The sequence below is a fragment of the Microcaecilia unicolor genome, chromosome 3, assembly GCF_901765095.1.
Source record: "Microcaecilia unicolor chromosome 3, aMicUni1.1, whole genome shotgun sequence".
In the NCBI taxonomy this organism is placed as follows: Eukaryota; Metazoa; Chordata; class Amphibia; order Gymnophiona; family Siphonopidae; genus Microcaecilia; species Microcaecilia unicolor.
The window spans coordinates 372882382-372909194 of record NC_044033.1 but is presented as its reverse complement, the minus strand read 5'-3'; the positions used below and the strand labels follow the sequence as shown (position 1 = coordinate 372909194).

The 26813-nt window shown below is 49.3% G+C and overlaps 1 protein-coding gene across 2 annotated transcripts in view; it reads right to left on the bottom strand.

Moving 5' to 3' along the window:
* The window catches only part of SNX17 (sorting nexin 17), a 167498-nt gene that overhangs the window by 14191 nt on the left and 126494 nt on the right, over positions 1–26813 (bottom strand). Inside the window, exons 10-12 of one of the 2 annotated variants that reach the window (XM_030198587.1) lie at positions 7436–7639; positions 3468–3590; positions 635–712 (exon numbers count right to left, since the gene is read on the bottom strand). In XM_030198587.1, coding sequence (XP_030054447.1) covers positions 635–712; positions 3468–3590; positions 7436–7639 — 405 coding nt within the window. Of the gene's footprint in view, positions 1–634; positions 713–3467; positions 3591–7420; positions 7640–26813 lie in introns of both variants that reach the window. The other variant, XM_030198586.1, reaches the window with a different exon arrangement.

Here is a 26813-nt window from a genome sequence, read left to right as displayed (position 1 = left end):
TGATCCCTCCAAACAAAAAGATGTTCCGCTGCTCCTGCTTTTTGAGGTGGCTTTCAAGTAGTGCAGGGCTGAGGAATACTGGTAAGGGGTAATAAGGAAGCTTGAACTGCTGCAGCTCCTGCTCTATATGTTGTCAATTTTTGGGTACAGCCTCCAATCCTGTCAAACGTCACCTTGGAGGTAATTCTAGTAGTCGCCGCATAGATTTCAGTGGCAAGTATGTGTGTAAATGCCCTTACTCTAGTCATGTACATGCATAAATAATCTCTTCCATAGCATGTACTCTACAGCTGAGCCTTCATGTGGATGGAGTTTGGGCGGAGTGCTATGCATGTATCTCCCTAGTCTAGGCAGGAGCTTTTATACCATTCTATTGCTGACATAACTTCTCATGCCTAAACAAATACGCCTCTGGTTACACTGGTATTATGTAGGTTACATCCTTTAAAAAATAGGATCCTAATAGGAATGCTCTCCTTGTGCAAGCACATATATTCTCTGCAAAAATAAAAAGCAATCTCTGCACCCCACAATGCTGTTGCCTTTTCACCATTAGAAATGAGGGACAAAAGTTTAAATTTTCCAATCACCTTGTATCCAGTTTTTTTTTCTGGTGCTAGGGTTTGTCACTCACCTTTTTGATGCTGCCTCCCGACTTCTTCACCATGAGCTCATCCACCATGGACTGCAGACAGATACTCATCATGATGGCCTGAAGAAGAGAGGAAAAAAAAATCAGACCTGGGAACAAAGGACCCCTCTTCCCCCCTCCCCCCCCCCCCAAAAAAAAGCAACATGTGCAAACTGCCTTGTCAGGGAAGGAGAAGAGCATTTCTTCAGAGAATCCTTCATCTTTAGGGCCCCTTTTACCAAGCTGTGGCAAAAGGGGGCTGGTGTTGGAACGTGTTTTACAATTGCGCCAAGGCCCCCTTTTACCGCAGCTGGTAAAAGGGAAGGTCTCACTTTCCTGTAGGAAATAGCCGGGCGGCAAGTAAAATACGGCCACTTTGTGGCGGGGAGGGGAGGCCCTTACCACTACCCACTGAGGTGGCGGTAAGGGCTCTAGTGCTAACCCAGCGGTAATCAGGCAGTGCGCTGCACCACCCCATTACCGCCAAGTACTGTTTGGTGCTATAAAAACACATTTTTGTAGGGCCAGAAATGATGGCGCGGTAGGAGTGGGAAGTACTGCCAGGCTGCTGCAGTAGCCTGGCGGTACTTCTGTTATAGCGAGCGGTAAGCTCACGTTCAGCTTACTACTGCTTAGTAAAAGGAGCCCTTAATGAGCTCTGCTCCATCATCCCACTGCAATCCTCCAACAAAACACAGAAACAGTTCTACACTTATACCCAGGGCCTGCAGAATACTGCAACTAGAATACATTTTCTAAGGTTATTGTTTTTAACCAGCTTAATGGCTTGCTAGATTTATTCATTTTTACGGTTTTGCTGCATTCTTCACCTTGCAGATTTGCAGTTATTTGGTCAGAACAAGGTCCAAGCCAACTTTCTTCCCTGAAGATATAAAAGGGTGAAATACTTTTGTCTGTTTTTGGTCACATAGAAAATTTTTTTTTATAAAGGGGCACCTGGTTAAAGAGGGTAAGTAGTGGGTGCTGTTTTATTAATGCACACAGTTTTGTATATTGCACAGTCTCCGGAAGAAACAGTGTGAAGATGTATTATTGAATGATCATAAACGAAGTGTTAAAACGAGAGGCACACAAGCATGTGCATCTTTATAAAATACTAACATAAGAAGCAGAAACTGCGCCTACTTTGCAGGTGTAGATACTTACATTTACTCTCAAGCAGATGTAAATGTCCACGTCTGCACATTTTATAATCTACACACATACTTGAGAATTCTGGCCCGTACATTCCTACCAGCAATACTGGACAGTATTTTATAAGAGGCTACATTTGTCCAAATATGACTAAAATTATCTCCATAATGACACCACAACTATGCCAAGGACAATGCCTACAATACAACCAAAACGATGAGTTACAACTAGACTGACTCGATCCTACCTTGCATTTCTAAACTCAATTCTTTTGCATTCGCAGACTTGGTGATGATCTTAAGAGGAAAACATGTTAAAAGGCTTGAAAGTCCCAAGATTTGCTGGAACAGGTTTGAAGAAAAGGACTGATCAGCCCATCAAAGCAGAGCAGTACTGCACATTCTGGTTAGTAGATGTAAGTGCTCTCATATCTCAATCACACCCAAAAACTCCAGGTGACAATCGGTGACTGTCTTTATTTACTGTGCAGGGACTACAGACAGTGTCTGTATGCTACTTTTAGAGTGCCACAAATATCTACATAGGAATTGGCTTCATACATGATTTTTGGCCACGCAGTTTTCTCCTGCTCCTTTCGGTTTTCAGCTCAAAAGGAACCAGCCTCTGTTGGAAAGCATCACTTGTAACTAGACAGGGTTTCTTCTCATTTTGAACTCTCTCACACCTTCTACTTAGCCCAGCTATCACACAAAGCATGTCTCCCTCAGAAATCCTGTCTGATCCATAGACGCTTTCTAATATGGTTTAGCTCACATTTTCAGTAGTAGTAGTAGTAGTTCAAGGGGAGTTAAAAATCAGGTAGAGTAGGTATTTCACTGTTCCCTGAGGGCTCACAATTCAAAAGTGAGTACCTCAGACATTAGAGAGTGAAATGATTTGCCAAGATCACTATGAGTGTCAGCAGGATTTGAATTAGACTTCTCTAACCACTAGACTGCTCCTCTACCGGATGCTGACACAGTGCAATAACTTGGACTCTCTACCCTCACACAAAGCATTACTCCCTACAGCATTTCCATCCTTAGCGGACTTAAAGAAACCACACTTTGGAAATGAACCATCTTTCTTCAACATGACAGCTCACAGAATTGCCAGAGTTATCCAGATAGCCTTCTACAGATAAGATTGTGTTGTGGAGTAACCACCTAGTGGTTACAGCAGTGATCTAAGAAACAGGAAAGTCAAGGTTCAAATCCCACTGCAATTCACACTTAACCCTCCAATGCCTCACGTACAAACTTAGATTGTAAGGTCTTTGGGGATAGCACAATACCATACTTGAATGTTACTCAAATCCAATTACAATTTTAAAAATAAGGAAAACATACAAACAAAAAGATCCAGTTTTTAGCAAAAACCACACACTTCAGAAAACTGGAGACCTGTGCATCAACGGCTTTCTATTTTGCTGCATGGCTAACAATCTCCACAAGGATATCCTGGCTTTTTACTAACCCTCATGTTTTCCTTTCTTGTAAGGAATCTGAGCACCCATGGGATTTTCATCCAATGGATTATCAGAAAGACCACTCCTCCCCAACCTAGTAATTCACTATTTGTGAACGCAACACTTCATCATACGCCTTTGCAGCTTCTCACATACGAACAGTGCAAAACTTGTGATAGTCTCGTATTACTGTTGTTACACCTCATCTCTTACCTGAGGGCTGGTGATGGTGACCCACTGCAGCCGGTCTTTGCTCATTAAGTATTCAAATGCCAACTCCAGTTTCACCTCTGATTTATCTGGGCTGGTGTTGGCTGTGCCATTCATCATTGCAACCTAAGAAGAAATGAGTGTATTTGCTACAAGTATTGAGAACCCTATATATTTACATTTATTTAACCAGTTGAGGTATCTCATCCCCATTTCTATTGTTGAACCACACACACACATCTATGGAGAAATTAGGTCTTACTTGATAAAAATCCATTAGTCCTATTCCAGAACCTGTGGGATAGTTGTGTCCATCAACCAGCAGATGGAGACAGAGAACTGAAAACTGAGCTGAGACCTCTCTTAGCATCCAGTTCAGCTCCTCAGTATTTATGTAGACAAGCAGTAAGGAGAAAATCAGAACAAACACGACAACCTTAAACAACTCGCTAGCCTAACACTAACTAGATCAAACATGTGGACCTAATTTCTGGACAACTTGTAAAGAACAAGAGATATGCAAGAAGCACCATGCAAGGTGACAGTCGTTATCTGACATTACTTCACACCAATATCTCAGAAATCTCGGGTGGGCCTTTGAAGTAGTGGGAAGGACTAATGGAAAAAAAAATGGTCAGGTAAGGCCTAATTCCTCCTTCCAATATGTAGCTTCCCACTACTCCAGAACCTGTGGGGATGTTCAAACACAATCCTTAGAGCGGTGTGGGATCCTGGCGCTGCCACCCTGAGGACCGAAGCCCCAAAACTAACCTCTGAATGTGGTGCGAAGTCCATCCTGTAGTGCTTGGCAAAGGTATGAAACGTTGACCATGTTGCTGCCTTACAAATACCTACCAGAGACAGTAAGCTAGTCTTCACCCAGGATGTCGCTGGACACCTTAGAGGATGAGTCCGCAAGGCATGAGGAGCCTGCTTCCTCACAAGCAAATAAAATTGACACAATAGTCTCCTTCAGTCATCTAGCAATTGTGGGCTTGGAAGCCATGAAACCAAGTTGTTTACCAAAAAGCATAATCGGTCCAATTTGCTAAGCTCATTCATGAGTTCCAGATATTTAATGAGGACTATGTACATCTTAATGAGGACTATGTACATCGAGAAGTTTCAAGAAAAATAACGAGCCTCTGCGAAAGGATGGAAACTACATAGATTGCCAGAAATGAAATGCTGATACCACTTTCGAAAGAAAGGAAAAAACTGTGTGCAGGGAGACCTCCACCTTGGGAAAGCGAAGAAAGGGACCCAGACAAGAACACTGCCTTTAGCGTAATATCTTTCAAGGAGACTTTCTGGAATGGCTCAAAAGGAGGCTTCTGCAGAGCTCAAGGGGCTAAATTAAGGTTCCACTCTAGACACAATGTACGAAAGGAAGACTACAAGTGGTCCACTCCCCACAAGAATCGCACAATATCCGGGTGAGCTGCAAGAGACGTATTCTGTAGCCAGCTCCTGATACAGGCCAAAGCCGCAACCTGAACTTTTACAGAACACAATGTCAATCCTTTCTAAAGGCCTGCCTGGAGAAATGCTAGAATGTATGCAATCTGAGCAGAGAAGGGAGAAGTGTCTGTGCTCTGAACACCAGCCCTCAAACGTCTGCCACACTCTCGCATATGCCATGGATGTAGAGCATGTCCAGGCCTAAAGCAAGGTAGCAATTACTGAATCAGAATAACCTGTCCATTTTGACCAAGTCCTTTCAATGGCCATGCTGTATGACAAAGGGGCACAATCCTCCACAAGCACCAAACCTTGCTTCAGTAGGCCGTGTACCTGCAGAAGATGAAGAGGACCCCTCTCCAGCAGTAAAATCATGTACCATGGCCTCCGCAGCCAATCCGGGGCTACAATTATTATTTGGCCCTAGTGCAATGTGATCTTTTTGGGCCAAGGAGGGAAGCCATACAGTAGATGCATCTCCCGTTAGGGCTGCAGTAGGACATCAATCCCAGTTCTATCAAACAGCTGAAAAATTTGGCCACTTTGTCATTCCTTTTCATCGCCATCAAGTCCAGAAGTGGAGAACCTCATTGGTCCACTATCAGTTGAAACCCCTGGCTGGATAGTTCTCATTCTCCCAGGTTCAAGGAGTGCCTGATAAAGTCTGCCTCAACATTCAAGGACCCCGCCATGTGTGCTGCCAAGCAGCAGATAATTTTTTTTCCATCCAACTTATGAGGGAGGACACCTCCACTGCCACTGGACGACTACAGGTCCCGTCTTGCTTATTGATATATAAGCCACTGTCACCACAATATTGGAGAAACCTCAGACCAGAGCCCCTGCCATAAAGGGAGCAAAGAGTGCCCTGAGCCCCGAGCCATTTATCGACTGTCATGAAACACCTAGCCATCCACCTGGCGTTACCCCATGGCCGCTTAGAGGGTCTATCCCCAGCACAGCTCAGGTCCGCCTGCACCTGCCGCTTGTGCTCTACACTAACACCCTCCTCTAACTGACTGGGTCACAACCGCCTCCGGGCGAGTCTCCAGCTCTCAAATTATCCCTAGTGATTTTTAGGTTACTGAGGCCATGTTCTCAGTGGTCCCACAGTTCCCAAAAAGCACTCACAGACCCAACCCACAAACCACCAGGATTCTTTATGTCCAGATAGAGAGGCAATAAACTAAATTTATTGTCTTAAAAATTGAACAATGAACAAAAATGTCCAATCAGCAGAACAATAACGGAAATATGGATCAATTATAACATTAACTAGACATTTGTATACTTTCTAAAAAGTACCTGGGGAGTTCAGGACATATAATTCACCGAGCCTCAGCAAAGAGATCTGTCTTTTTTTTTCTCCTGGGCTAAGACTGAAGCAACAGATTGGCCTGGGTAATTTCAAACTCCAGGCCAATCAGAGCCCAATCAACAAGTTTTAAAAGTATACTGCTGCTTGCTTCCTGCTTGTGTTAAAGAAAAAAAAACATTTAGTTTCCTATAATGATGGCTTTAGAGCAAAGAAACACCACCTGCTGGCCAAATAGGAGAAATACACTTCAGGGCATTATTAAAACAGGAAAATATCCAATACATTTTACAGGCTTAAAACATACCGTTTCTTAACATCAACCACCGAGACTCCTGTTCCGTCCATCCTCTCACCGGAGGAAGAGAACAATGGACCAGCCTCACATCATTGCAAAGCTCTGGAGGTATTAGGCACTCTCACTGACTGAGAGGAAGACTTCCTGTTCACATAAAAGGAAGATTAACGTGCTTGAAAGTACTTGCCTACGACTAGGCCGGTACCATTTGCCATCTCAAAATCAAGATTGAGAGCCCCTGAAGACAGACAACTAGAGGCCTCTGGCTTATCCTCTAGCAACTGCTGTGGCTTAGTTTCCCCCAGTTTTTTCCACCAAGTTACTGAGATCTTCTCCAAATAGCCACAACCTCAAAAAGGGAATTTAACTAGATGTGACTTGATGCTGCATCTATTGTGCTGGAAAAGAAGAGTTCCACAGGAAACAGGGGACAGGTGAAGGAGGGGAAGAAGTAAATTTGCAGGGCACCAGAGAAAGGGATCTGAAGACCTCCAGATATGACTCTGCAGACGTCACCTGCACAACTCAACTGAGAACAAGTTGACCTACTGGACCAGGAGCAAAGCATTCTGAACCAGAGACTGAAAAGTGTGTCCATCCACCTGTAGAGATAGAAAATACTGAGGAGCTAGACTGGATTTCAGTTGTTTATCTCCACCTGCTGGCTGATGGACACAACTATCCCACAGGTTCTGGAATAGTGGGGAAATACACACACATATACTATATATAATACATACATCATGTGTGTGTGTGTGTGTGTGTGTGTGTGTGTGTGTAAATATATATATATATATATATATATATATACACACACACACACACACACACATATATATACACAAATACAGTCATGAACACTTTCTAGGATGCCATATTCACCGTTGTAGAACTCACAGAAGATGTCACCCTCCAACACCTCATCCGTGTAACCTTGAAGCTTCCCTCCTTCATCTGCTCATTTGGGAGCTTCACCTGGAAGTTCAGTTCATTGTTACCAGCACTGACAATCACTTGACAGCCCTTCTCTGGGAAATCTGTGATACACGGGTCAAACTTCAAATAGCCATAGTGCTTCAGCGTCTGTGCCAGCCGGATAAACTGCAAAAGAAACCATCAGCATTGCTCCCAGCTGCTATTGCCTCCTCACTGTAATGTTCAGTTCCCAAAGGACAGTAACAGGGCGTATGAAAGAGTGAATATGGTACATGGAGATAGACTGGCAGAACCACCTTCTGAAAGGAGGAGTGGAGCAACAGCCTAGTAATTACAGCAGCAGGCTGAGAATGAGGGAAGTCAAAGTTCAAATCCCACTGTTCCCACAGATGCTCCTTCTGACCCTTAGAAAGACATTTCTATTTCCTCAAGCATAAGCATATTATAAGCCCTCTGGGGGAGGGAATATAAGCACTCTTTGAACTTTGGAAAGCTGAGTAATTAAATCTAAAATCAAATCCAACGTGTGTGTTAATTGATATTCCCCCCTCCTCCGTTGTCTTAGTAATTCCAGGAAATGCAGATCAAATTATTAAACCATCTCTCCCATTGCCCAATTTTATTTGAAAGCTATACTTAAGTTCAGAACACAGACAGTATAAGATATCCAAAGAGGAAAGTATCATCAATTCCAGAAGTCCTAAGGGCACAGCAAAACAAAATCCATATTGAAGCAGTCTACAAACATCTAACACAGATTCAAGGTGCTGTTATACAATTGTGTCTGAATGGCAAACAAAAGTATAGCAAAGGCTGAACTTTTAAACAACTTATTGCTCAAGTCTGTGGTTCAGTGCAAAAACTCTACTGCAGTGTTAGCAGCAGACATGCCCAATACTAGAAAACTTGGAGAAAGCCAAGTTTTGTTTTCTATGTTCACATACCTCAGTTTACTTGTTTGCTAGCTTTGGAGGTGTACTCTGAGCCTCTCTGGAGGGTGAGATGCCATTCCTCTTGTACGTTAACTACAGATTTCAGACCAGGGTCTCTCTGAATGAGGTGTTCCCTGCTTCAAATAGGCTAGCAACGGATATCCAGTATTGAGCCAAAGAAATATTACTAAACACTAGGGCTGCAATTTAATCGCAGTTAACCCTGGGATTAGCACATTTTCAACTTGTGATTAAAACTATTAATCACACTGCAGCATTTTCTGTCTCCTCCAGACATCTATTCTGTTATCTTCCACTCCCAATTCCTGTCCTTGGCACAATATGGCAGCTTTCCTCACACCCACAATTAAAGGTGGCCTTCTGCTGGTCCCCAGAAGCGTTGCACATATATTGCCTGTGGCCTGGTCTGAAGCTTTCTCTCAGGCCCATCCTGCCCGTGCAGAAACAAGAGCTGATGTCAGAGGATAGGTCAGAGGAAAAGCTTTAAAGCAGGCCATAGGCAGTGTATGTGCAATGCTCTCACTGCCAGGAGGCAGATGTCAAACCCCAGTTGTGGGGAGGGGAGTGACTGGAGGGGCTACCAGTGGAAGCTATGGCCTAGGCAGTGAGGTCCAACAGCCATAAGAGTTTGGTGCTACTCACCAACAAGTTTGTGTTGCTGTTCATGGTGGGGGGGGGGGGGGGGGGTGGAAGGGAAGAGAGGAAGAGAATGGGTCCCAGAAAAGAAATATAATAGACCAGGTGAAAAGGAGGGAAGTAAGAAGAAAAATGGAGAGATGTTGGATCTGGGGATGGGAAAGGAGAAAGATCAGTCTTTTAGGGAAGAGTAGGGGGATGAAACTTAATATACGGCCTTTCTGTGGTTACATCAAAGCAATTTACATATGTTTAAATTTGTTTATTCAAGCACAAAAGAATGCACATATACAAAACAAAGAAAAAAAAAAGGCAAACAATCAGTGCAAACTGTCACAAAAGGACCTCAAGAGTGCTCCAGTTTTATCGCCAAAACAACCCCCCCCCCCCCCCCCAAAAAAAAAAAAAAAAAAAAAAATCTTCCCCCCACTCCAACCCTCCCATGGGTGTGTTAAACAATATTCAACAAATTAAGCAAACGACTACGAGCCCATGGTGTTAGTGTAGACCAAATCCATTGCAAATCTTGAATACAGACGCACTCCAATTGCAACAAAGTGAGCATGGAGGCACGCCAGGCCTGCACGGAGGGCATCTCAGAACAATGTGCAGCATTGTCTTTAAGGCCAACATGGCTCTTTCACGCCACCTGGGGTAGGCCTCTCCAATTCATAATGTCCAAAAAGCAACAAAGGGTCAGTTGAAAAAGCGTGGATAGCAAGCATGTCCAAAAGGCACCAATCACTAGAGAATGCCAAAACACATGTCCTAAACTCGCTTCTGGTAACCCACCCTATTCCCTGCCAATGTCTCTTGTATCGCACAAGCCCCTTTCGCTAACCCACTCCCTCCCTCTGCCTTCCCCCTCCCTATCGCAGCCCACAAATTATCCATCATTCAAAGAGCAGAGGAATGGAGATCACTATTACATGGTTGGAGCCCTGCACCCCTCCATAGCTGTGAAGATAGTACACTCGTAATGAGAAAACCTGCAACATTATAAAAAGACAAATCGGATAACAAAAATACAGTGCTGTATAAATGACAGGCAAGAGCTAGATAGCATAAGGTACAGCAGTTAAACATGCTTACGAGACAGCAACAGGACAAAAGAGAGTCCCGGATGCCCTGAGGACCAAACTATACTCATTTGTTCGTGTTAAGTTGGTTGACAAAAGTTTGTGCAGCTCCAAGGGAGTCTAGTGTTATCCATTTGCCCTCAGAAAACACCTTAAGGATGGCAAAATACAAAAACATAAAACATGGTTTTAATCAAACAGTGTGGTACAGATGGGGGAGAAATGCTGATGCTCCTGCAAGACTGGCGAAAAATCTTGAAAGATCTTAATGGGCACTCCATCATACTGAAGCTCATCCTGTTTAAGTTTGTATCTCTTATTTCGATAATTTGAGCAGCTTCATAACCATCACACGTGGCCATCTTGCATGTGGCCCACATGGTGCAAACACTCCAAACAAAGCAGGCCCAAACCAAGAGTGAGCCAATGTTCTAACAAATCCGGTAACTGGAACTCTACAATGTGTTCCGGTAATCTGACTATATGCAGGTTGCTGTGGTGTGACCGGTTTTCCAGGTCATCCAGTTTGGCACCCTGTTCTTTCACTTGCATTTCCAAGGCTGTAAGGTGGGTGGCCTGAAATGCAGCTCAGTCTTCCATGCCAGACACCTGCGTTTCTAGCTCTCCGGTATGGCGAGTGGTGTCCGCAAGAAGGCTTGGCCTGCAAACTGGTCTGACAGTTTGTCCAGCCGCAGATCCAAGGCACATCCCACCACCTTCGTAATCTGTGCCTGCTGAGTGTCAGTAAATGCAGGCAGATCCGCGCCATGTGTGTCAGCCATCTTAACTTCCTGCCCACAGCCTTTTCCACGATCCTTATTCAGCGCTGTACTGGCTATCGATCTCCGCTTCTCGACAAACATTTTTCCTTAAATAGGTGTACCAATTGCAGCAAATGAAAACACCAAAAAGTCTCAGAAAAGACACGATGCTAAGCTGGTGAGGCACAGGAACCCCAGAGCTCCTCCGAAGAATGTCTGAAGGACTTAGTGCAGCACGATCTCCAGAAGGTACTTATTTTGCACCTGGGGCAATGGAGGGTTAATTGACTTGCCCAAAGTCACAGAGAGCTGCAGTGGGAAATAACATTTAACGGTGCGATTAATCCCTATTAAACATTTTTTATATCCTGCAATTAATCACTCAAAATGTAGCCCTACTAAAATGTGCGTATAAATAGGGGCCGAGTCTCAAACACTTTATAGTCAGTAGCAAGCTAAATGGCAAACATGACTGTTCTTAATCATTGGTTTCACTACATGTTATAAATCCAATGTGCTATAATGCAAAAATTAGTGCTAAAATATTGTAACTCTAATATGGAAGAAATTTCACCCAAACAATGACTCAAGCCTCTATACTGTGCAGCTCAAAGACACAGCTTGCAAAGTCCAAACATCCTCTACTTCACGGTAAATTTTTGTCTACACAACTGCTCCAAGGGTAGGATACTTTTGCATCACATGGGCTGGGATGAAACCAGAGCAAAGTTGAGGACGTTGGGACTTTACATGCCAAGTGTCCTTGAGCGACACAGTATAGAGGCTTGAGTCATTATTTAGGTGAAATTTCTTCCAGACTGTTTTGAATTATAATAGTTCGATTAACACTAATTTCTGCATTACAGCACACTGGATTTATAGATGCAGTGAAACCAATAATTTATTTTATTAGGATTTATTTACCGCCTTTTTGAAGGAATTCACTCAAGGCGGTGTACAGTAAGAATAAATCACACAAGCAATAGACAATTAGAGCAGTAAAAATATTCAAAGTATGGCATAATACACTACTTACAATGTCAACACAATACGTAAGGTAAAATTATGTATCATACCTGATAATTTTCTTTCCCTTAATCATAGCCGATCAAGCCATAGACTGGTGGGTTGTGTCCATTTACCAGCAATTGGAGATAGAGAGCAATCTTTTGCCTCCCTATATGTGGTCATGTGCTGCCGGAAATTCCCCAGTATGTCGATATCAAAGCTCGATCCGCAGGACTCAGCACTTAGAGAATTACACCCACAAAGGGACACTCTGCCCAGCTCACCACCACCGAAGCGGGGGAGGGGAAATATTCCAGCGCACCACCGCCGGGGCGGTGGGCGGGAAACCACACCCGCCAACGCGGGGGGAACTGGCTTATCCTGCTACCGCAACTGCGGGAGGAGCTGGCTTACCCTAACACCGCCGAAGCGGGAGGGATACAAAGCTACCCTACAGCCGCACGAAGCGGGAGGGAGCGCCGGCATAATTTAGTTATCAATCCAGCCACCGCCGAAACGGGGGGAGAGGAAGCAGCAGCTCACTGTAACACAAAATCGTCTCAACTCGAAGAAACCTCAATTGGAAGAACTTGAACACGAAGACTGAACTTGAACCTGAAATATAACCAGAACACAAATACAGATATCTGGGAGGGGCTATGGATTGATCGGCTATGATTAAGGGAAAGAAAATTATCAGGTATGATACATAATTTTACCTTCCCTATCATCAAGCCGATCAATCCATAGACTGGTGGGATGTAACGAAGCAGTACTCACCCAGGGCGGGACATGGAAATCCCTGAACGCAACACTGAAGCCCCAAACTGGGCTTCGGCCCGAGCAGCCACATCCAAGCGGTAATGTCGTGAGAAGGAATGAGCCGATGACCAAGTAGCAGAGGAGACAGATCTGGACTCAGTCATCGAGGCTGCTTGTGCTCTAGTAGAGTGTGCCTTCAGCTGAATAGGCGGAATCTTCTCTGCCACCACATAAGCTGCCGCGATCGTCTCATTGACCCAACGTGCCACCGTAGGCTTAGATGCCTGCAGACCCTTATGAGAGCCTGCGAGCAGTTCGAACAGGTGATTCAACTTCCGGAACTCATTGGTCACTTCCAAGTATCTGATGATGACCCGTCTAACATCCAGGTATTTGAGCGCAGGGTACTCCTCTGGGTAATCCTCCCTATGAAAGGAGGGTAGGCAAAGCTGCTGATTCACATGGAATCGAGAAACAATCTTGGGCAGGAAGGAAGGCACTGGGCGAATCAACACTCCTGCCTCAGTGAATCGCAGGAACAGCTCTCTACACGAGAGCGCCTGGAGCTCGGAAACTCTTCTGGCTGAGGTGATAGCCACCAGGAAGACCGCTTTCAACGTCAGGTCCTTCAGCGATGCCCTTGGCAAGGGCTCGAAGTGCGGCTTCTGCAAGGACCCTATCACCAGACTGAGATTCCACGTAGGCACTACCAAGCGCAGCAGAGGGTGCAGGTGATGAACTCCTTTGAGAAATCGCACCACATCTGGCTGTGAGGCCAGGGAAGCCCCCTTCAGACGACTCCTGAAGCAAGCTAGAGCCGCCACCTGGACTTTCAGCGAACTGAGTGACAGGCCTTTCTCCAGTCCCTCTTGCAGGAATGCCAACACTGAAGATATTGGAGCAGTGAAGGGCGATACAGAGTCTGCCTCGCACCACGACGCAAAGGTACGCCAAACCCTGGCGTAACTGGTAGAAGTAGAGCACTTCCTCGCTCTCCGCATAGTGGCGATGACCTTGTCTGAGAAGCCCTTCTTCCTCAGCCGCTTCCACTCAAGAGCCAGGCCATAAGACCAAAGGAGGAAGGATCCTCCATCACCATGGGACCCTGATGCAAGAGGCCCCGCTCCGCTGGCAGCCGCAGAGGGCCGTCCACCGAGAGTCTGATTAAGTCCGCATACCAGGGACGTCTGGGCCAATGCGGACCCACCAGAATCACCCGGCCTGGATGCTTTGCCACCCGGCCTAGCACCCTGCCCATCATGGGCCAGGGCGGGAACACGTAGAGAAGCTCCTGTGCCGGCCACTGCGGGAGAAGAGCATCGACTCCCAGAGATCGAGGGTCCTGTCCTCTGCTGAAAAAACACGGCACTTGGCAATTGGCTGAGGATGCCATCAGATCCAGGCTCGGCCGGCCCCAGCGCTTCGTGATGTCCAAGAACGCCCGAGCCGACAGTTGCCACTCTCCGGGCTCCAAGGTATGGTGACTGAGAAAGTCCGTCTTCACATTCATGACTCCCGCAATGTGGGCTGCCGACAGCTGTTCCAGATTCGCTTCCGCCCACAGACATAGCTTCATGGCCTCCTTGGCTAGAGGGGCGCTCCTGGTACCTCCCTGGCGATTGACATAGGCCACAGCCGTGGCATTGTCCGACAGGACCCGCACAGGCCTCAGCACCAGTACCGGGAGAAACTCTAGAAGCGTCAACCGAATGGCTTGGAGTTCCAGGAGGTTGATGGACCATTTCGTCTCTGCAGGAGACCAGAGCCCCTGCGCTGTCCATCCCAGGCAGTGGGCTCCCCAGCCCGTCAAGCAGGCATCCGTTGTGACGACAACCCACTCCGGGGTTGTAAGAGGCATTCCTGCGGACAGCTTGCCTGGCCTCAGCCACCAACTCAGCGCCTTTCGCATCGCTGGATCCAAAGGAAGGCGTACAGTGTAATCTTCCGAGACTGGCGTCCACCGCCGCAGAAGAGAGTGCTGTAGTGGTCTCATATGAGCCCTGGCCCAGGGCACTATCTCCATCGTGGCCGTCATGGAGCCCAACAGCTGCACATAGTCCCAAGCCCGAAGAGTAGAGGAGGCTAGGAACTGGTCCACCTGGGTCCGAAGCTTGACGCTCCGGTTGTCCGGCAGGAACACTCTGCCCACTTGGGTGTCGAATCGAACTCCCAGATACTCCAGGGACTGAGTTGGGCGCAGCTGGATTTTCTCCCAGTTGATGATCCATCCCAGGGAGCTTAACAGAGCAATGACCCTGTCTGTAGCTCTCCCGCACTCCGCATAGGAAGGGGCTCGGATCAGCCAGTCGTCCAGATAGGGATGGACTTGCACTCCCTCCTTGCGGAGGTAAGCCGCGATGACCACTATTACTTTGGAGAAGGTCCGCGAACCCGAACGGGAGGGCTCTGAACTGGAAGTGTCGGCCCAGTACTGCAAAGCGCAGAAAGCGCTGATGAGGCGGCCAGATGGGAATATGTAGGTAAGCTTCCTTGATGTCCAGGGATGCCAGGAATTCTCCCTTTTTCACCGCAGCTATTACGGAGCGGAGAGTCTCCATCCAGAAGTGCCGTATCTTTAAGGCCTGATTGACTCTTATATTCCGCCAGAACCGATATACTCATATCACCCCTCTCCTCAAGTCACTTCACTGGCTTCCGATCAGTTACCGCATACAATTCAAGCTTCTCCTCCTTACCTACAAATGCACCCGGTCTGTGGCTCCTCACTACCTCTCTACCCTCATCTCCCCCTATGTTCCAGCCCGTAACCTCCGCTCACAGGACAAATCCCTCCTTTCAGAGTACCCTTCTCCACCACTGCCAACTCCAGGCTCCGCTCATTCTGTCTTGCCTCACCCTATGCCTGGAACAATCTTCCTCAACCCCTACGCCAAGCCCCCTCCCTACCCATCTTCAAATCTCTGCTTAAAACTAACCTCTTCAATGCTGCTTTCGGCACCTAACCTTCCGAGAAATATAGTATGCCCTATCAGATCAACTCTACACTTGTCTTTTAGATTGTATACTTGTCTCTAGATTTACACCTGTCTTTAGATTGTACACCTGTCTTTTAGATTGTAAGCTCCTTGAGCAGGGACTGTCCTTCCATGTTAAAATTGTACAGTGCTGCGTAACCCTAGTAGCGCTTTAGAAATGTTAAGTAGTAGTAGTAGTAGGTCAAGGATAGGCCGCACAGCACCTCCCTTCTTTGGCACCACTAAGTAAATGGAGTAACGTCCCTTGCCAAGTTGATCTACTGGCACTGGGACCACCGCGCCCAGGCGGAGCAGGTTGTCCAAAGTCTGCTGTATTGCCGCCGCTTTGACTGGAGACTTGCAGGGAGAGTTTACGAACCCATCTCTTAGGGGCCGGCAGAACTCTAGTTTGTAGCCGTCTCTGATGACTTCCAGAACCCAAGCGTCTGAAGTTACCCTGGTCCACTCGCCCAGAAACGAGGATAGCCGTCCTCCGATCTGCTCTGGGGCATGGACCAGGGCCCCGTCATTAGGTACGAGACCCTGGGGGAGGGCCGGAGGAAGAACCTCCAGGACGGCGGTCCCTGCGAAAGGAATGCTGCTTGGGGGAGAAGTTCTGCTTGAAAGAAGAGGAGGAAGAGGAGGCCGACTTGCCCGGGCGATACCGACGGGCTTCCTGAAATCGGCCATTGGAGGGACCAGGGCAAGCACTGCCGGCCTGAGTCCTGACCTCCGGCAATCTCATGCCCTTAGATGTGCCGAGCTCGGTCACAATCTTGTGCAGCTCGTCCCCAAAGAGCAGCTTGCCTTTAAAAGGCAACTTGGCTAGGCGAGATTGTGAGGCATAGTCAGCCGACCAGTGCTTAAGCCACAGCCACCGCTGGGCAGAAACTGTCTGAGCCATACCTTTAGCCGAGGCTCTCAAGACATCATACAGCAAAGTCCACCAAGTAGGTCAGGCCCGACTCCAGGGCCGGACAGTCCACCCTCAAGGAAGAATCTGAGGGAGAAGCCCGCTGCAAAACGGTCAGGCATGCCCTGGCCACATAGGAGCCGCAAACCGACCGCCTCAAAGTTCGACCTTAAGGACGCCTCCAATCTCCTGTCCTGAGCGTCCTTCAGGGCAGTGCCACCTTCCACCAGCAGAGCCGTCTTCTTAGTCACCGCAGTGATTAACGAGTCTACAGTAGGCCAGAGAAAGGCCTCCCGTTCACCCTCAGGCAGAGAGTACAGACGGGACATGGCTCTGGCTACCTTAAGGCTTGCCTCAGGGGCATCCCATTGAGCCAAAATTAAAGTCTGCATGGCTTTATGAACGTGGAAGGTTCTGGGCGGGCGCTTAGTTCCCAGCATAATGGCAGAACCAGCTGAAGCTGAGAGAGGGCCTTCCTCCGGAGAGGAAATTTTCAGAATGCTCATGGCCTGCACTAACAGGTTGGGCAAATCCTCTGAGTGAAAAAGTCACGCTGCAGAGGGGTCATCCGCTCTGTCCGAGCGGGGATCAGTCTCCTCCACAGAATCCCCTAAGGACCTTTGAGAGAACTCAGATACGCTGCCCTCATCCACATCAGAGGAGACCAAGTCCCCTAGGGCCTGGAGATCCACCCGAGAGCGCTTGATCATGGAAACCTCATCACCCTTATCAGACAGAGGAGCAGGGGCAGCATTTTGCATAAGGGAAGCCTGATGCAGTAGTAAAATAAACTCAGGGGAGAAACCCCCCAGTTTGTGCACTTCTGCAGCCTGGGCCACGGCCCTAGAGGCACTCTCAACCTGTGCTCCCAAGAGCGGGGGAGAGGGGCGCTGCGCGTCTAAAATGGCGTCTGCCGCGACACTCCGCGAAGGGGCCGTGTGGGATGAATGGCGCTTTAATTCGCTGACTTTATACCATCGCCCGAGTCAAGGGCGACCATACCATTAACGTCTCCCACCTCAAAGGCGGCCCAAGAAGGAGCCGACCGAGCAGCGTGGCCGGCCACAACTGGGAGGGCGGCCAGCGGGGGATGGGCGCCTAAGGCGGGAAAAACCGCCGCACTGGAGGAAAACCCGGGGAACTCTCCCGATTCCGAAAAGGCGCCCAAGAAAGGCGTCTCTGCCTTTGAACCCTCCACTTCCCCGCTAGACGCGCGCACGCGGTCTGGGGAGCGTTTTTTTCGCGCCCTTGCCATCCGACGCCATAGACACGTGGAGACCGTTCGGGGAACCCCCTGCCCGCTAGGAAAAGGTAAAATTACCTGCTTCTCGCTCTGAGTTGCAACGATTTGGAGTCCCAGTGAGTAGCTGCAACCAAGGATGTCTTTCTCTCAAAGACGTCTATTTTTCTGGGGTTTTTTTTTTTTTTTTAAACGGAGCCAGCGGGAAGGGGGGGAGAAAAGGAGGGACCTGGCACCACCAGGTTTGCACTCGCTCACGAAGAACCCTCAACCCCAGGTACTCAACAAAACCTAAACAATTAGGCTTGGAGACCTAGCCAGAGCTGCTGCTGTGTGACCACACACTTACTACTACTACTACTACTACTATTTAGCATTTCTATAGCGCTACAAGGCATACGCAGCGCTGCACAAACATAACCTGCTAGATAGAGAACATACTGGGGAATTTCGGCAGCACATGACCACATATAGGGAGGCAAAAGATTGCTCTCTATCTCCACCTGCTGGTAGATGGACACAACCCACCAGTCTATGGATTGATCGGCTTGATGATAGGGAATAAAATATTTTAATAGAGAGCGTAGGGTATAAGCAAAGATGGAACATACAGATAGGCAACAGTAAGAGGAACTAGAAAATAAGGTGACTAATTTAAAGTTGCACATGAGGTCAGAGAGATGATTAAATGTAGCATCACAGTAATAGGTTCTTCCCTTTCTTACTCTTTTCTCTCAAGTTCTTAATAACTCTATTAAAGTTGAATACTATTTCCTACCTTTGAACCTTCTCCCCCCACCTCTTAACCCTATTTCATACAATTTTTATTCAATTTTTCAACTGCTCTATACTTTCTCCTGATCCTTCAAATACCAAAGCTGTATTCCCTCCTAACTTCACTATTTTCCAACCTGTTAATAGCAAGAAGCCATGGCAGCATGATTATAAATTCACACCTAAAATTTACCTTCCACTCCCACCCCTACCCTCTTCTCTTAAATCTAACTTTCATACCACCATTATCTCTCAAATCCCCAAACTCTACACCTTCTTTGAGGATCCTATCCAGTTTTACACACACATCATATTTGCCACTTAGCAGCACTTTATAGCAAGCTCTATGTCAGCATGGCGTTTTAAATTGACTATAAAATGTTTGAGACTCACCTCTATTTATACACAAATTTAATAACATTTCTTTGGCTCCACATAGGATGTTCTCTGCTTGTGTGAATTATTGATTCCTGTTTGAGGGTTTTTAAAAACAAAATATTATATGAGAAATACAGCTTTGCCCCTAAAAAGTGAATAAGATTACAAAGACACTTTTGTTACCATATATTTCAAAATGTTCCATCCATCGTGATCAAGATTTTTTTATACTACCTATGTACTCTGAACAAAGAACAGTAACAGGCTCATACAAAAATCAGTGAGATATCAGTGTCAGAAATGGTATTCAATGTTGATTGCTAAGGTAGAGAAACAAACAAATCTCTGTAAACTTGGAAGATGTATGGGAGCAATTTGATAACTTAAAGAGTAGCAAATCATCTGGATCTTAGAGTACCCACAGATTTGAAAAATGAACTTGCACAGCAATTGTTAGTAATATGTAATTTATCTTTAAAATTAAACAAGGAACCCAAAGATTGGAAGGTAACACCAATTTTTGAAAGGGTTCAAAGGTGATCCAGGAAAATAATAGACCAGTGAGCCCGATATCAGTGTCGGGCAAAATGGTACAGACTATTATAGAGAACAAAATTACTGTACTGGTCTGCCCAGAGAGCTGAGGAACGTGAGCCCAAGGTCCTAGTTCAGAGAACTATAGACAGCCAACAAACTCCTGGGTTCTTCACTACAACCAACTGCCATTCCCCGGAGGTTGAGCCCCCAGGCTCGAGCGGCCAGAGGGACTAGACCATAACCAAGAAAAGTCAGTGTGAGAGCAGGAGGTACTGGACAGGAGCAAGCCACACAAACATAGACAAAGGTCAGCTGAGAGCAATACTGGCAGGTCACGAGGACCAAAGTCGGCCAGGCCCGGCAGGCAGGCAGCGTGGTCAGAAGTCAGCCAGGGAGGCAGGCAATGTGGTCAGAAGTCAACAAGACCAGCAGTTGCCGAAGCTCCGAGGAAGCCGCAGAGCCAGAAGAAAACTTAGCATGCAGCTGACATTACCAACAAACTGACAGGTCAAGACGCGAGGGGATGGAACCTATCTCCAGCGCCACGAAGACATGCCTTCGGAAGACGTGCCACAACACCACCCACTGAACTATGCCACCAAGACACAGACTCCACATCTCCACCCGCCGCCAGACATCTCCTCACAGCACCCCCTACGCGCTTCCAGGTAGGATGGCACAACAATTACCATGCATATACATAGGCATGTTGGGCAGACTGGTTGGAACGTACAGGGTATGATACATACCTGTAGCAGTTGTTCTCCGAGGACAGCAGGCTGATTGTTCTCACGACTGGGTGACGTCCGCGGCAGCCCCCACCAACCGGAAATAAGCTTCGCGGGACGGTCGACACGCAGGGCACGCCCACCGCGCATGCGCGGCCGTCTTCCCGCCCGTGCGCGACCGCTCCCGCCAGTTGAATGACTAGCAAAAAATATGAAATACACAACTCCAAAGGGGAGGAGGGAGGGAAGGTGAGAACAATCAGCCTGCTGTCCTCGGAGAACAACTGCTACAGGTATGTATCATACCCTTTCTCCGAGGACAAGCAGGCTGCTTGTTCTCACGACTGGGGTATCCCTAGCTCTCAGGCTCACTCAAAACAAGAACCCAGGTCAATGGAACCTCGCAACGGCGAGGAAACAACAGAAATTGACCTACGAAGAACAACTAACTGAGAGTGCAGCCTGACCTGAATTAATTCGGGTCCTGGAGGGTGGAGTTGGATTTACACCCCAAACAGATTCTGCAGCACCGACTGCCCGAACCGACTGTCGCGTCGGGTATCCTGCTGGAGGCAGTAATGTGATGTGAATGTGTGGACAGATGACCACGTCGCAGCCTTGCAAATCTCTTCAATAGTGGCTGACTTCAAGTGGGCCACTGACGCTGCCATGGCTCTAACACTATGAGCCGTGACATGACCCTCAAGAGTCAGCCCAGCCTGGGCGTAAGTGAAGGAAATGCAATCTGCTAGCCAATTGGAGATGGTGCGTTTCCCGACAGCGACCCCTAGCCTGTTAGGGTCGAAAGAAACAAACAATTGGGCGGACTGTCTGTGGGGCTGTGTCCGCTCCAAGTAGAAGGCCAATGCTCTCTTGCAGTCCAATGTGTGCAACTGACGTTCAGCAGGGCGGGTATGCGGCCTGGGGAAGAATGTTGGCAAGACAATTGACTGGTTAAGATGGAACTCCGACACCACCTTCGGCAGGAACTTTGGGTGGGTGCGGAGCACTACTCTGTTGTGATGAAATTTGGTATATGGAGCATGAGCTACTAGGGCTTGAAGCTCACTGACCCTACGAGCTGAAGTAACTGCCACCAAGAAAATGACCTTCCAGGTCAAGTACTTCAGATGGCAGGTATTCAGTGGCTCAAAAGGAGGTTTCATCAGCTGGGTGAGGACGACGTTGAGATCCCATGACACAACAGGAGGCTTGATAGGGGGCTTTGACAAAAGCAAGCCTCTCATGAATCGAACGACTAAAGGCTCTCCAGAGATGGCTTTTCCTTCCACACGATAATGGTAAGCACTGATCGCACTAAGGTGATTCCTTACTGAGTTGGTCTTGAGGCCAGACTCTGATAAGTGCAGAAGGTATTCAAGCAGGTTCTGTGCAGGGCAAGAACGAGGTTCTAGGGCCATGCTCTCACACCACACGACAAACCTCCTCCACTTGAAAAAGTAACTCTTTTTAGTGGAATCCTTCCTAGAGGCAAGCAAGACCCGGGAGACACCCTCAGACAGACCCAACGCAGTGAAGTCTACGCCCTCAACATCCAGGCCGTGAGAGCCAGAGACTGGAGGTTGGGGTGCAGCAACGCTCCGTCGTTCTGCGAAATGAGAGTCGGAAAACACTCCAATCTCCACGGTTCTTCGGAGGACAACTCCAGAAGAAGAGGGAACCAGATCTGGCGGGGCCAAAAGGGCGCGATCAGAATCATGGTGCCGCGGTCTTGCTTGAGCTTCAGTAAGGTCTTCCCCACCAAAGGTATGGGAGGATAAGCATACAGGAGGCCGGTCCCCCAATGGAGGAGAAAGGCATCCGACGCTAGCCTGCCGTGTGCCTGAAGTCTGGAACAGAACAGAGGCAGCTTGTGGTTGGTCTGAGAGGCGAAAAGGTCCACCGAGGGGGTGCCCCACGCTCGGAAGATCTTGCGTACCACTCTGGCATGGAGCGACCACTCGTGCGGTTGCATGACTCTGCTCAGTCTGTCGGCCAGACTGTTGTTTACGCCTGCCAGGTACGTGGCTTGGAGGAGCATGCCGAACCGACACGCCCAACGCCACATCCCGACGGCCTCCTGGCACAGGGGGCGAGATCCGGTGCCCCCCTGCTTGTTGACGTAATACATTGCAACCTGATTGTCTGTCCGAATTTGGATAATTTGACAGGACAGCCGATCTCTGAAAGCCTTCAGTGCGTTCCAGATCGCTCGGAGCTCCAGGAGGTTGATCTGCAGATCCTTTTCCTGGAGGGACCACAGACCCTGAGTGTGGAGCCCATCGACATGGGCTCCCCACCCCAGGCGAGATGCATCCGTCGTCAGCACTTTCGTGGGCTGCGGAATTTGGAATGGACGTCCCAGGGTCAAATTGGTCCGGATGGTCCACCAGAGCAGTGAAGTGCGGCAACTGGTGGAGAGGCGGATGACATCTTCTAGATTCCCGGTGGCTTGAAACCACTGGGAAGCTAGGGTCCATTGAGCAGATCTCATGTGAAGACGAGCCATGGGAGTCACATGAACTGTGGAGGCCATATGACCCAGAAGTCTCAACATCTGCCGAGCTGTGACCTGCTGAGACGCTCTGGTCTGCGAAGCCAGGGCCAAGAGATTGGTAGCCCTCGCTTCGGGAAGGTAGGCCTGAGCCGTCTGGGTATTCAGCAGCGCTCCTATGAATTCCAGAGACTGAGTAGGCTGGAGATGGGACTTTGGGTAATTTATCACAAACCCCAGCAGCTCCAGAAGTTGAATAGTGCACTGCATGGACCGGAGGGCTCCTGCCTCCGAGGTGCTCTTGACCAGCCAATCGTCGAGATATGGGAACACGTGCACTCCCAGCTTGCGTAGATACGCCGCCACCACCACGAGGCACTTTGTAAACACTCGTGGGGCAGAGGCGAGCCCAAAGGGCAGCACACAATACTGAAAGTGCCGTGCGCCCAGGCGGAATCTGAGATACTGTCTGTGAGCTGGCAGTATCGGGATGTGAGTGTATGCGTCCTTTAAATCCAGGGAACATAGCCAATCGTTTTTCTGAATCATTGGCAGAAGGGTGCCCAAGGAAAGCATCCTGAACTTTTCTTTGACCAGGAATTTGTTCAGGCCTCTCAGGTCTAGGATGGGACGCATCCCCCCTGTTTTCTTTTCCACAAGGAAGTACCTGGAATAGAATCCCTGCCCTTCCTGCCCGGGTGGTACGGGCTCGACCGCATTGGCGCTGAGAAGGGCGGAGAGTTCCTCTGCAAGTACCTGCTTGTGAAGGGAGCTGAAAGACTGAGCTCCCGAAGGACAATTTGGAGGCAGGGAGGCCAAATTCAGGGCGTATCCGCACCGCACTATTTGGAGAACCCACTGGTCGGAGGTTATGAGAGGCCACCTTTGGTGAAAAAATTTTAACCTCCCTCCGACCGGCAGATCGTCCGGTACGGACACTTGTAGGGCGGCTATGTTCCCGTGGATCCAGTCAAAAGCCCGTCCCCGGCTTTTGCTGTGGAGGCGCAGGGGGCTGCTTAGGCGCACGCTGTTGACGAGAACGAGCGCGCTGGGGCTGTCCCTGTGCCTGGCGAGGCCTTCGGGCCGGCTGGTTGTACCTACGCTTTGCAAAAGAATAGGGTGCAGCCTGCCGTGCCCGGGAAAAAACGCCCACCCGTGGGGGCGGGTGCTGAAGGCGCCCGGTGGGAGAGCTTGTCGAGAGCGGTTTCCCGCTGATGCAGTTGGTCCACCATCTGCTCGACCTTCTCACCGAAAATGTTATCCCCCCGGCAAGGGACGTCAGCCAGTCTCTGCTGGGTGCGGTTGTCCAGGTCAGAGGCACGCAGCCATGAGAGCCTGCGCATCACTATACCTTGGGCCGCAGCGCGAGATGCCACGTCACAGGTGTCAAAAATCCCCCTGGACAGGAACTTTCTGCACGCCTTCAGCTGCCTGACCACCTCCTGATAAGGCCTGGACTGCTCCGGCGGGAGCTTATCGACCAGGTCCGCCAGCTGTTGCACATTGGTCCGCATGTGAATGCTCATATAGAGCAGGTAAGATTGGATGCGGGTCACGAGCATGGAGGATTGGTAGGCCTTCCTCCCAAATGAGTCCAGAGTGCGAGACTCCCGCCCCGGGGGCGCCGAGGCGGTATCCCTCGAACTCCGTGCCCTCTTGAGAGCAGAATCCACGACCGCTGAGTCATGGGGCAACTGGGGCCGCATGAGCTCTGGGTCAGAGTGGATCCTGTACTGGGACTCTGCTTTCTTGGGAATGGTGGGATTAGTTAGTGGTCGCACCCAGTTCCGGAGCAGCGTCTCCTTCAGGACATTGTGCAGCGGTACCGTGGAGGACTCTCTAGGTGGTGATGGATAGTCGAGGACCTCGAGCATCTCGGCCCTCGGCTCTTCCACAGAGACCACGGGAAAGGGAATGCTTATAGACATATCCCGCACAAAGGAGGCAAAGGAGAGACTCTCAGGAGGTGAGAGCTTCCTCTCCGGTGACGGCGTGGGGTCCGAGGGAAGGCCCGTAGACTCCTCTGAGGAGAAATATCTCGGGTCCTCCTCTTCCCCCCACGAGTCCTCATCCTCGGTATCGGACATTAGCTCATGTAGCTGCGTCCGGTACCGGGCCCGGCTCGACGTCGAGGCACCGAGGTCTCGGTGTCGTCGAGCGGTGGACTCCCGCGCCGGCGGGGACGGAGCTCCCTCCATCGACGTCGACGGGGACTCCACCTGCGTGGCTGTCGAGACCGGCACCGCAAGCGGCGGCGGTGTCGACTGCCCCGGCGCCGGGCTAGAGCTCGCCGGCGCCACAGTCATCGGCGCCGAGGGCGCAAGCACCCCCGGCGCCGGCACAGCCTGGCGCATCAGCCCTTCCAGGATCCCCGGAAGGATGGCTCTGAGGCACTCGTCCAGGCCCGCTGCCGAGAAAGGCGGTGGGGCCGGTAAGGGTGTCGGTGCCGGAAGCTGCTGGGGGCCAGGAGACGGCACCGAGGTGCCGGAACCCCGACGCGTCGGTACCTCCACCACCGACGGAGATCTCTCCTCTCTGCGATGACGCTTCGGCGTCGACTCCTCTTCAGGGTGCACCGAGGGCTCCCGGTGACGGCGCTTCTTGTCTTTTTTCCGGTGCACGTCACCGGTGCCGGAGGGCATGGAGGAGGAGGAGGTCGATCCCCCTCGGTCTCGGGGTACCGGGTCCGACAGGGTTCGGTCCCGTGGCTCACGAGTTGAGGGAGTGACCGGGGCCGACTGCCCACGCGGTCTCTCTACCCCACTCTCGCCGGCGGACCGGCGGGCCGACGGGACCTGTTCTCCTGGGGTCGCTGCCATCGGTGCCGATGTCTCGGGCATCGATACCGGTACCGAAGAACCGGTCTTCGATACCGATGCCGTCGAGGTCGACGTCGAGGGGCCGGCGCAAGTTCCAAAAAGACGGTCCCGCAGAACTTGCCTCGCAACCTGAGTCCGTTTCCGGAGACCGAGACACAAAACGCACGACTTGAGATTGTGCTCCGGCCCGAGGCACTGGAGGCACCAAGCGTGGGTGTCGGTCTGCGAGATCGGCCGGCCGCAGCGACCACACTTTTTAAATCCACTCGGGACCTTCGAGGACATCGACGGAAAAATCGCGTCGGCGAAGTCAAAGTCGGCAATGGTGGCTAAAATCACACCACGAAAACTGAAACCGACCGAGCGGCCACTAGGCCGCAACGAGGCGTCCCCGCTAGAAAGCGAGGGAAAAGAAGGAGCGCGTGCTCCACACGCGCAAAATTCTTTTTTTTTTTTTTTTTAATAAAAGAGAAAAAGAAGAAGAAGAGGCCGAACAGGCCAAAAGCGACGATCCGCGTAAACGCGGTCGAAAAAATCCGGCGGCTGAAACGAGAGAGAGGGGAAAACACAACTCTCTCAGTCGCGGAAAAAAAGTAACTGGCGGGAGCGGTCGCGCACGGGCGGGAAGACGGCCGCGCATGCGCGGTGGGCGTGCCCTGCGTGTCGACCGTCCCGCGAAGCTTATTTCCGGTTGGTGGGGGCTGCCGCGGACGTCACCCAGTCGTGAGAACAAGCAGCCTGCTTGTCCTCGGAGAAAGGTCTTTATCTGCAGTCATCTACTATGTTACTATGATTCAGAAGAAAGCCAACATGGACCTAGTCAAGGGAACTCTTACCTCAACAATATACTACATTTCTTTAAAGGGGCGAATAAACACATGGCTAAAGGTGAGCCAGCTTATATTGTGTATCTGGATTTCAAAAGGCATTTGACAAAGTACCTCATGTATGACTCCTAAGGAAATTAGAAAGTCACAGGATAGGAGCTAGTACTGTGAATTAAGAACTGGTTAAAATGGTCAGTATTCTCAATGGAGAAGGGTAGATAGTGGGGTTCCCCCAGGGGTTTGTGCTGGAACCAGTGCTTTTTTATAAAGGATCTAGAAATGGGAATAACTAGTAAGATAATGAAATTTGCAGATGACACAAAAGTTATTCAAAGTCAAAAAAATTGGAAGACAACTGTACAAGACTGGGAAATTGGGCATTCAAATGGCAAATAACATTTAATGTGCGCAAGTTCAAAGTGATGCATGTAGAAAAGAGGATCCCAAACTATAGC